The sequence below is a fragment of the Abrus precatorius genome, unplaced genomic scaffold (assembly GCF_003935025.1).
Source record: "Abrus precatorius isolate BTA unplaced genomic scaffold, Abrus_2018 Scaffold3, whole genome shotgun sequence".
Taxonomy (NCBI): Eukaryota; Viridiplantae; Streptophyta; class Magnoliopsida; order Fabales; family Fabaceae; genus Abrus; species Abrus precatorius.
In genome coordinates this window covers 17,077,036-17,088,721 of record NW_020874373.1, presented here as the reverse complement: position 1 = coordinate 17,088,721, position 11,686 = coordinate 17,077,036, and the positions used below count along the sequence as shown (strand labels likewise).

The window sequence follows — 11,686 nt, the reverse complement described above, 5'->3', positions numbered from 1 at the left end:
GTATCGATGCATTAATAAAAGTAGTTTAAAATCAATATCTCGGTGACCAATAATTGTGTCAAACTGTCAGTAATATGATTCTAAAAGCATATTTGATTTGAAATTTGAACATTGTGAAGTTGTTGACAAAATTTTAGTTTTTTTTTTAAATGAATTTTATATTCAAAGAAAATATATAGGACTAAAATTTTAATAATTTAATCTAACTTTTTATTAATTTTCAACAAAGTAAAAATAACTTCAGAATTATCGTTAAAAATGCTTCTCCTTAAAATCGAACAACTCTGAAAATAAATCACGGACGCTACAGAATAGTATGGCACAACGGATATATTGTTTTGTAAAACTGATTATTGAAATTTGCTCCAAAAATAGTTTAGACTAAAATTTGGGGTATGAGTTAAGTGACGATATAAAATTCTTTATATGTATATTTATATTTATTGTTAAGCAAAAGTGTATAAATAATTAAGCTAAGGCAATTTGTTGGAGTTAATATTGTCATTAATTGACTCGGTAAGGAACCTGTGCATGGTGTCCAGGTGGAGTCGGAAGCGAGCGTGGGAATCCACACATGACCTCATATATGAAGCAAAGTGTTTAAGCAAAGAAACAGCAAAAGCAGGAATTATACTCTGCAGCGCACTCCACAGCAGCAAAAGAGAAAACAATCACGTGGCTGAGAACCCATCCCCTTCATCAGATTTAAAATGAGCATGCATGTCACAGCCCATGCCACTTGGCTACGTTTGTATGAAGAGGTGCAACATGCAATACAACACCACAGTAGTAGAACCAAGCTCCAAATAGCTAGCTGTTTTTTGTTTGTGTCTCTCCGGTGCACCCCAGTTTTGAACTTTGAAATACAAAGGAAAACACCCACTCTCATCCTATTCATCTACTCCTCCTAAAGTTAAGTAATAGAGAGAGAGAGAAAGGGTTTTATTTTAAGATGAAAGAAAGAGGGAGAGTCCAATACAAAGCCAAAAACACCATTGATTTCTGTTGTAGGTTTCAGAACTTTTGCAACACCTGTAGCTTATTCTCAGCCTCCATGTTTCCTATGTCTCCACCATCCATCCGTCACTCACTCTTTGGTCATTCTCTAACCACCACCACCACACCAACCCCTATGCACAATCCAACCCATTCCCCTTAACCCTGGTTTGTGCACACTCCCTATTCTCTATTCACAGACAGCCACATTATCCTCATTATTCACTCCCTCATCTCATCTCTCTCTGTCCACATTATTGTAAGCAGCTAGGAAGCAGGGAAAGTGCCAAAACAAAACCAACCATGAATCCCCCCTTCCCATTTGGTCACCAAACTGATTAACCCATTACCCATAACCCATAAAAAGAGAGAGTGTGTGTGAATTATTCATTTATATTAGTATTATTATGGTAAAAGTAAAAGCTTGCAAAGGGAGAGGATGGGAAGGGGCGTGAATGCAGGATGCACAAATGTCATAAAATCCAGTCCCTGTAATCACAAAAAACCTTGCTAAAAATAGAAAAAATCCAAACAAAAAAAGAAATAGAGAGAGAAAGAGAGAGGAGTAAAAGGGAGTCCACCATTGATCTCTTCAACACCAAACCCCACACCCATTTCGTGATTGCCGAGCGTCGCGTCGTCCATACCCTCATCTATCTATATCTGCCTGCACACACACTGAGACTGAGAGAAAGAGAACCAACTACTACAGTCACAGAAAACCAAAAGCACTGTGTGAGAAAAAAGAAAAAAGAAAGAAAACCCTAAGCTAATGATGATGGATCAGCGACAGCGAGAGAAGCTGCTTCAGAAAACCGAGGCCTGTGGTTTGGTGGCAGGTGTTGGGGCCGAGCTTGGACTTGTCACCGTTTCAGGAGACAAGAAGAAGATCATTCATGGGTCGGGTCCGATCCACCATGATCTTGTTGCTGCTGTTACCACCTTCGCAAATGTTCAAAGGAAGAAAAGAATGCCACGCCAAAGAAGATCCACCACCACCATCAACAACAACCACAACTCCTCTAAGCACAGGCTTCGTTTTCCACCTCTTGCTCCTTCTGTTTCCTCTCACGTGCCACTCTCCTCGCTCCCTTCTAGTAAACCCTCCACTACTCCCCCAGCCGTACGTGTGAGTTATCCTTTCTTTCTTTTTTTCCTCTCCAAAGTGAAGATCTCATGTTATATATAGCTACCCAGCTTGATTCTGAATCCGGTCATTGCTATATCTTTGGTTGTTGTCTTAACCCTCAATTTTCTGTTTTTGTATTTCCTTTTTGGGTGTCTAATTTTTTGGATCTTATAAATTTAGCTGTTTAGTTTTCCAATATCTGTCCTAGTTGGATTTGTATACTGCATCTTGCGATTTTCTTTTGATGCTTGTGTTTCTTTGTCTCGTGATTCTCACACTTATTTAAATTAGGGTTTTTAACGATAATCTTTTCTGATGCTAAATAGATAGTAGCTCTTTAATATACTGGAGCTTAATTTGATTGTTTGATCTCCAATTTTGGAACTGCTATGTGGGAGCAATGATAATGAAGGGTAAAAGTGGCACTCTGGTCAAGAATGGCAATTTTTTATATTAAATTCTCCACCGAAAAAAGAGTAAAAGGAAATGGAATATGTGAAGAGCTATATTTAGAAGAGAATCGCTTTTGAAAACATTTTAAAAATAAAAATAAGATGAAGGGGAAGGCATGGGCTACTATATATATAAATATTTTTTGTTACTAAGTTGCGTATTAAACGAAGTCGTTAAACACAAGTTAGACATATTTTTATTTCCTAGCTTACGAATCTTAAAGTGGCCTCGTGTCAGATTGTGCAACCGAAAACTATATACAAACACAAAAAGGGGCATACTTTTATCGCGCTGCTAAAAGGAGCATGATCTATCAGTACGGAATTAGCCTCATGGATATATCACTGGGAAGTGATCAAAAGAAATTTTAATCATGTGATGTTTATATGCAGTTGTTTGTGAGATAATGTTTATGTGAACTAACCTAAGTTTCCGTTTTAATTGTAAACTCTGGAATAGATTATTTTACAGTGAAAATGCTTTGTAGACCTCTATGTATGTTCAAGCAATAGTACTGTCTTATTCACTTTATTTGTGACCTAATCCTTTTTGTTTTACTTAATCGGGGTGGGGAGGAGTTACAGGAAAAGAGTTGAATTTTGGTTTTTAATTGCAAAATTGTCAAAATTGTATACAAGGTTACTCTTATTGAATTACCTCTAATATTAATTAATGTCTCAACCTTGGAAGCCGAAAAATCCTAATTTTTGTTCCCGAAATCTTTGGTGTAGTGTAGAAATTATAAAAGAAAAAATTGATGATTAGTGGTAAATTGACGGCTCCATATTTGGGAATATGTGTATTTCAAGACAGCCATAAGGCATGCTGGACAATGTTTCGGGTATTCTGCCACTATTAGTATTGATTTAATGTCCTTATGCCGGACATGGTGGCGATGATGTCCTAGTTACACAAAATTTGTATGTTTGACATAATTCGTTATATTTTGCTCCACCTTTTAGTGGCATTTACGTGAATACGTTAGTTCCATTTGTTTTCATATGGGATTGATAACAAAAATAAACTAATTTAATTTTTTTCTTTAGGAAATTGATCATAAAAGGTTGAGATTTCTTTTCCAAAAGGAGTTAAAGAACAGTGATGTTAGCTCCCTCAGGAGAATGATATTGCCAAAGGTAAATAACTCTTTCCGTTATTAAATATCTTCTCTTAAACAACATCAGTAAAATTTGTTCTCAACTTAATTTATATTCTATTAATATGAGCCTATTAGAATTAATGAAATATTTGGATGACAAATTATAACTTGCAGAAAGCAGCAGAGGCTTTCCTTCCTGCCCTTGAATCAAAAGAAGGAATTCTGATCAACATGGATGATCTAGATGGTCATCATGTATGGAGTTTCAAGTACAGGTCTGCCATGTATATGGTTGGTTTATTTGGATTCACAAAATAAACTAAAATGAAATTAAACAGTCACATTCTTTTACTCAGAAAAAATGATATTGGTCAAATATACAATTTAATGCTTTATTATTTAATTGATACTAACAATTCAAATTTATAGGTAATGTATTTGTATTTGAATAATGCAGGTTTTGGCCTAACAACAATAGTCGGATGTATGTACTTGAAAATACTGGTATATATCTCCTTAATTTACTGAAACTGCTTCTCTAATTATTGGAAAGCATAAAAATTTGGTTATGAAATAACCTTAAGCTGAATATTTTCAGGAGACTTTGTTAAAGCACATGGCCTACGCTTTGGAGATTCCATTATGGTTTACCAAGATAGTCAAAACCATAATTATGTACGCGGAGCCAGAAAGCTAATTTTGTAGAGCAGTTTCCATTTTAATTTTAAAATTCCTTTTTCTTTTTTTTTTCATACATTGCGTTAAACTTTTCAAAATACACTTTCTTAATCCTATGCACGTCATGTGTTGTAGGTTATTCAGGCCAAAAAGGCTTCAGATCAGGATGAATTTATGGAGGAAACTAGTGATGCCATCAACGATATCTTCCTTAATGATTATGAGGTGAACAAACCTGGTTGCTTCAATGTAACCTACCCAGCAGTGAATGATACAGGCATGTCATTCATATATGAGACTACTTTTTCAAATGATTCCCCACTTGATTTTTTGGGTGGATCAATGACCAATTATTCAAGGATTGGACCAGTTGAAACCTTTGGTTCCGTTGAGAATTTGTCACTTGATGACTTCTATTAAGGTCATGATCATATAAGGAGAAACTAACATGGTACCAAGGCTAGTACTGTTGAATATGTTTTTCTTCATTTTGGTACTAAAAACATATAAAAGTGTGCTTTCTTTTTTGGGTTGTTGTCATGACCATGAGAGGATTTGTGTAGAATAAAAGAGTAGACAGTGGACATGTTCTGTGTTCCTCTCTCTTGAACAAGTGGGACTGCTCTATTTTGCTTATAATCTTTGTTGAACAACATCTATATAAATGATTTTGAATGTGTTTCACTATAAATCATATATATTATGCAAGTAAATCATGTAAGAGGAAATTGTTGCTGGACATGTTTTGTGTATTCGATTTCCCTGAGCATAATATATTATAGTTGTCCTTGCTACCAAACAGACTCATAAGAACTTAAGGATAAAATTGATAGACACATAAATTTAAAAACAAAAGTGAGTATTCATTATTTTTTTTATTGTTCATGTTTTTGTTGTTTACATATTATAGTAGCTATTTATGTGACTAGGAATTCGTAAATTCTTTGACTCTTGTGAAATTTATTGATTTTATTATTTTTTTTATGGTTTCTTTTACTTTTAGTATTTTTCATCCATAATCTAGGAATACATATAAAAAAATTGCCTTTAGTGGAAGCAATTGATGTAAAGTTCATCCATAATTTCAGGTTACAATGTATTGGTACTTTCATTTTTTATGAAGGAAATCATAGATTTTAGGTAATGATTATAGCATTTTTGCAAGCAATAGATGAGTATTTTAAAGAAAGTAAGAAGTTGTATGAGTAGTTAAATACAACCACGCAACTGTTAATATTATTCATAATTAATACTCTTGCACACAAATTGATATATTCTTATTATTCTTACACTTTTTGAAGTTGTGACATACCTAATCACATAGTATTCACCATTTTTACAACGAAATAACATACATTGGCATTGCTCAATCTTGAAAAAAACTATTGAATTTAATAACCTATATACTTTTAATATAGCAAATTTAATAAATTTGTATTGTATAAATTTTAATATTATATAAATTTTAATAAGAACTGCTAATTTACTCAATAAGTTTTTTATTTAATGTGTATTTTGTAAAGCTTATGGTGCATTAACTTCATTGTACATCACATGGTGAAAGATGATAAGTCTTCAAATTTCTATTTTATTAAAGCAAATGACTTTAAAATGTATACAAAAAATACTACATAAAATAATTTTAATCAAGAATGTGCATTTTAAAGATTAATTACCATTTTTTTTACATTATTTGCGCCTGAAAATGGTGTGGTTGGTGCGCAAGAAGTCCACTAATAGAATATGGATTAAACAACTCAAACAAACCTCAACTTTACTTGAGTCTGTGTAGGTTTTTGGTTATTTAGAATTTGGCTCTAAATTCTAATTAATTTTGATTTTTTACACGAATATATCTGTTTCGATTTCACTTAAATTGGTTGCTAAATTGTTTTATAATATAGTTTGGCATTTTATTTAATTAGAATGGGAAGATTCAATTTATGATATGCTCCCACTTTTTATTTTATTAAAGAAAGATTCAAATATGAGAGGAGTCAGTGCAAGTTGCTTATCTATTCTTTTTGTCGAAGTTCCTTCATTTCTTAAAGATATCATTTCATATATTATGATGGAGGCCTTCTTCATATGGCAAGTTCAGTTACCTTTTAGCCCCTCAGTTACTTGAAATGCTTGCAATGGATGACAATTTCAGAATTATGAAAGAAATGACAAGGTATCTGCTATGCCCTTTGCATTTCTCTCTCATTTTCGTAAGTTATCTATGTATAAATTAGGGAAGTTATTCATTGAGTATTATTGACAAATTATACATGAGTGTTCTTATCGCAGTATTGTTTCATTATAGTTACCATGTAGTTTTCGCAAATAATTAAATTGTTCATAATGAATGTATAATGCCATATTATCATCTAACGAAAGGTTATACAACTATGATGCAATAGATTTTCCACATGAGCGATGGGTACTCCGGTGACATTGAGAAGGAAGTTATGTTCATTGAGTTTGAAGAAAAAGAGGATATTGACATTCGTGTGTTAAAAGTGGTAAAAAAATAAGTCTGATCACTCTGATGCGATTATTATTAATATAAAGGAAGTCAATATTTTCATGAAGTGTGCATTTATCCAAATTTTATTTGTTTCAATACATTAAAGTGACAAATTTATTATATTGTAAAATATTATAATAAACATACCTTGTTTTGAAAATAAATTTATTTTATTTTATTTGTTTCACCTCCATTCATTGTTTCTTCTGCTATGATTTTATCCCTTTTTTTGTTAGAGAACACAGGTTTGTAGCAGTAAAGATTACCTTTTTTGTTTTTTTTAATTCATTCCTCTATTATTTTATGTCTTTATTGCAATTTTTGTGTCAATTAATTTATATATTTTTTGTCATGTTAAGTTTTAGTTTTCAATATATTTTTAAAAATAAAAATTGACATTAACATAGAGAATGAATTTCAGAAGAAAACAATCAAGTTGGTGTCTCAATGATAAAAAAAACAATCAATATTTCTTTTTAATTAATGTGTGAGCCTATTTTGACCATGATAAGCAAAACAATATAGATTTATGTTTGTGTTTTTATTTTATTTTTACAAATTTATAATATTGTGAAGTATATAATAAACATACTTTGTTTTGAAAATAAATCTAATTTATTTTAGTTGTTTCATCTCCATTCATTGTTTCATTTGGTATGATTTTATTTTTTTTTAGATAACACGAGTTTGTAGTGATAAAGATTAGCTATTCTTTGTCATTTTAATCAGTTTATATATTCTTTGTCATGTTAAATTTTAGTTTTCAATATATTTTTTAAATAATACATACATGATAATTAGGAGATTGGAGTAGTCCTCCATCCTTCCATTTAAAGCAAAACTAAAAATAAAGATTGACATTAACAAAGAGAATGAATATTAATTAAGAGATTGGAGTAGTCCTTCGTCCTTACGAAGAGAATGAATATAAATTAGGAGATTGGAATAGTCCTCCGTCCTTCCATTTAAAACAAAAGTTAAAATAAAGACTGACATTAACAAAGAGAATGAATATTAAAAGGAAACAATCAATTTGCTATCTCAGTTATTAAAAAAAAAATCAATATTGCTTTTTAAATAATGTGTGAGCCTGATAAGTAAAATAATGTTGACTTGTGCTTTTTTATTTTTATTGTTAATTTTAAGACAAGTTCATTGTGTGGGAGTTGAATGCAGAAAATATATTTAAATTTTTCTTTTAATTGACTTTTGTAACATCTTGTTTTTATATCTATTGTTATGGCACTATATGTTGGTTGTATGTGTAAAATTATTTGAATTTAAGAGTTTAAATGATATAATTTACAAGGTATATCGCTATAGCGAGATATATTTTACTTTAGCAAAAAAGAGCATCTAAAATTAGGCTTTTTGAAGATCTTCGTTGTAGTGAGGAGTAGATAAGGATGACCCATCAACATTCTCATCGTAACATGATTCTTGCTATAACGAGAGATTCTCTCGCTGTAGCGAGGAGCTTTCGTTATAGCTAGAATGACAGGCAATAAAAGAAAAAGATTATTCAATTTTTTCATTGAAACTAGAGAAGGTTGTAGCGAGAGATAGCTCGATATAGCGAGAATATTGTGAGTAAAGAAGTATCTAAGGGTTTTTAACCTAGAAAACTTGGATTACAATCCAAGTCTCAACCTTTCCTCCATTCTCTTTAATCTCTCCTCTCTTTTCTAAGAAAACATTCCCTAAACTTCAATCTTCCTTCGAATATGGGCTTGGAGCTTAGTTTTCCCATTTTTGTTAGTTTTCTCTGTTTCTTACCTCTCAAAATGCTTTCGTTTATGATACTTAGGAAAAGCTTAATTCTTTTACAAAAATCCTTTGCAAATCTCTTTTCAAAACTTCATTTCAAGATAAGGAGAGCTCTATTTTGTCATTTTAAGCATAATGAACATTTTGTACTCATGAGAGTATCTTTGTATTTTTTTTGTATGTAAAAATATGATTGAATGATATGTAGCCATGTAGGTATTGTGAAAAGTCATAATAATGTATATTTAGTTGATTTGGAATGATTGTACTGTATATTTGTTGTATATGATAAGGACTTCCGGAAATGTCTTGATCAAGTATGATTCTTTAATTGAATGATATTGGATTGTGGTGAAAGGTTAACAAAGTATGTTTGACTACTCTTGGGTGTTAGTACTATATTCGCATAGTATACGTATTTTAGACTTAGCCCGGAAGTGCTTTACTAATCACGATCTTTTACCTGAATAATAAGTTTGACATGAAAAAGAGTATGGAATGACTTCAAAGTGATGAAAGGAACTAGTGTGAATAGTTACATAGATACATTAGGGGTATAGAGTCTAGAGACGATGAGAAATCTAGGAGAAACGTAGGATAGTGAGGGATATTTGCATATGTGTATATACTCTTTCTGAGAGCGAATGCATCATAAGGCTTCACACTTGTTTCCTAACGAGACTCCTGACTATACCTTTGCTAAGGGGCCCATTATTGTATACATTTTATCTTTGTGCATAGGCTAACCTGCAACTATTTATCTAGCTGTGTAAGATCATCAAGAAGTGCAGGTATCGAATGTATGTAATCACAGTGTACTAAGAATGCGTATTTGGATAAAGAGCGTGATAGAGTATGTACATGATTGTGTAAGAGTTGTGTATATATTGCTTCTGTGATTAATATGGTTATGTTTTCTTTTATTCTATAATTACAAGTATGATGTGTGTTAATAATGTAATTTTATTATGTTTAATGATAAGATATATGCTCATCCTTACTAAATATTTTAGGGAATAAGGATGACGGCACCACAAAGACAAATTAGATTAGTATATTATCTTGTTAGTGGGAGAATGAACTATGAATTTAGGAAGTATCATCATTTTGTGTATTTTAACTTTAATATGGATTGTAAGGGTGATAATATATGGATTGTAGAGATAAATTTAAATTATGATGTTCCTTTTGAGTTCTCTGTAAATAGTCATATCCATCACATTCTTAGTTTTTATATCTACCAAAGAACAGTTAGGCTCCCAAGAACTGTAAATAACGTCCTTACTTTTTACGATCATGACCTTTTTAGAAGACTCACTTGATATACATTTGAGATATTTTCAAGTATAGAGGTTGTGACGAATTTTGGTGATGCCTACCTTGAAAAAGATGAATAATTGACTGTTGAAGATTTGATTGAGATAGAAGACTGACACGATATAGATGACTAGGACTGAATCTTCAATGTATGGGTGTGGATAGTAACTGTTCTTAAGACTTAGTTTATTTTGATTATATAATTATTTATTCTAAGTCCTATAACTTTTTTGTTTAACAATTTGTAAATTATTATACTATATATATATATATATATATAAATAAATAAATGAAATCATGTATTTGTATGTTTCAGTAATGTATAATTGTTAAGTCACAATTTACTTTCTTATATTTTACTCCCTTAGTTAATTTTGTAAATGGATTTATCTGCTGAAGTTTTAATTTCTCCACAACTTTATATTATCTGTTTTAATTAAAATTTTATTTTATTTTCTCTGTGTCTATAAATTATAATGCATTTTAAAAAAGACACCACAAAAAATCTAATTTTTCATTACCATAATTTAGTAATGAATATAAAATGTCATTAATAATTATTATTTGATAAATTATTTTATATTACCACTAATATTCTTAATTAAAAATTGTCACTAATAATAATAATATATTAAATATAAACAATTTATTAATAATATATAATATTAATGATTTATTTTTAGTTTTTTAAGTTTATTACTAATGTATATAAAATTAATATTTATGTTTTTATTAATAAATTTTTAATTTAATTATATTTTTAGTCTTTATATTTTCATGTGTCTAAATTTAATTTTTTTTAATATTAATTACTAATATTAATGACTACGTAAGGTTTTAATAATAAATATTATAATTACTGTAAATATAATTTCCTGTAGTGAGATATCTCATAGAATCTTTATCCATAATTTTTTGTTTACGTTAATTTAGCTTCATCTTAACATCCTTTTCTTTTTACATGTATTATCTTTACGTTGATTGTATGAATAATTTGAATCTACCATGATGCTATCTAATATGTATTCTCAATTTTTAGGTTGGTAAAACGAACCCAGATAAAAACATTTAGGAAATTGTGATAGCTTTATTGAAGATGACATGTGATTGAATTCAATTGTCGAAACATTTAAATGTTTTACAAATTCTATCATTTTATTATTAACAATTGATAGTCAATTTGTGTTTGCTTATATATTTGCCAAGGATGGTGATACCGTCAATTTAATTGATAATATTATTCTCATCTTATGTTTTTTTTCGTGCCACTTACTTTCTTTTAGATGTCTCGTATCATTCTTAGCAGAAATTACTAGTTTAGTTTCTTACACCACTAACTATATAATACGAGTGACAAAATTTAAAATTTATATATTATTGTCAAAATAAACTATTGTGGTGTTTTTATATATTCATTGTCTAAGTTAAAGGATTGAATATGTGCTTTAAATTTATTTCGTGAAATAAGTGTGTATATGTATAAAATTTGTTCCACTACCACTATTTTTTGTAGTATAAACGAGTATATAGAAAAACTTTCAAGATAATGCCTAACTTTTATATCAATGTTCAGTTAATTATATCTTTCTTTATCACTATTAGATTAAATTTTTACAGCTTAGTAAATTATTGCATAAGTATTTCACTAATTTTTACAAGATTTGTTTCAAAACTAAGTTGTGAGAATGCTTTATCTTCTAAGTTTATGAATTACCTTTGTTAATATTATGCAGAT

At 30.2% G+C, this 11,686-nt stretch overlaps 1 protein-coding gene across 1 annotated transcript; it reads left to right on the top strand.

The window, feature by feature from the left end:
• Nucleotides 1–1,768: 1,768 nt before the first annotated feature.
• Nucleotides 1,769–4,775, top strand: LOC113862263 (B3 domain-containing transcription factor FUS3-like). The gene is made up of 6 exons (XM_027495356.1): nt 1,769–2,119; nt 3,625–3,714; nt 3,852–3,952; nt 4,135–4,181; nt 4,276–4,352; nt 4,491–4,775. The coding sequence occupies exons 1-6, from the start codon at nt 1,769–1,771 to the stop codon at nt 4,773–4,775; spliced, it is 951 nt and encodes a 316-aa protein (XP_027351157.1).
• The last annotated feature ends 6,911 nt before the right edge of the window (nt 4,776–11,686 follow it).

Bases quoted from the DNA above. Each gene is read 5' to 3' on its own strand.
- LOC113862263 (XM_027495356.1), top strand. From the start codon at position 1,769: ATGATGATGGATCAGCGACAGCGAGAGAAGCTGCTTCAGAAAACCGAG. The intron at 3,715-3,851 runs GTAAATAACTCT...TATAACTTGCAG, and splicing joins GGAGAATGATATTGCCAAAG to AAAGCAGCAGAGGCTTTCCT. The intron at 4,182-4,275 runs GTATATATCTCC...GAATATTTTCAG, and splicing joins GTATGTACTTGAAAATACTG to GAGACTTTGTTAAAGCACAT.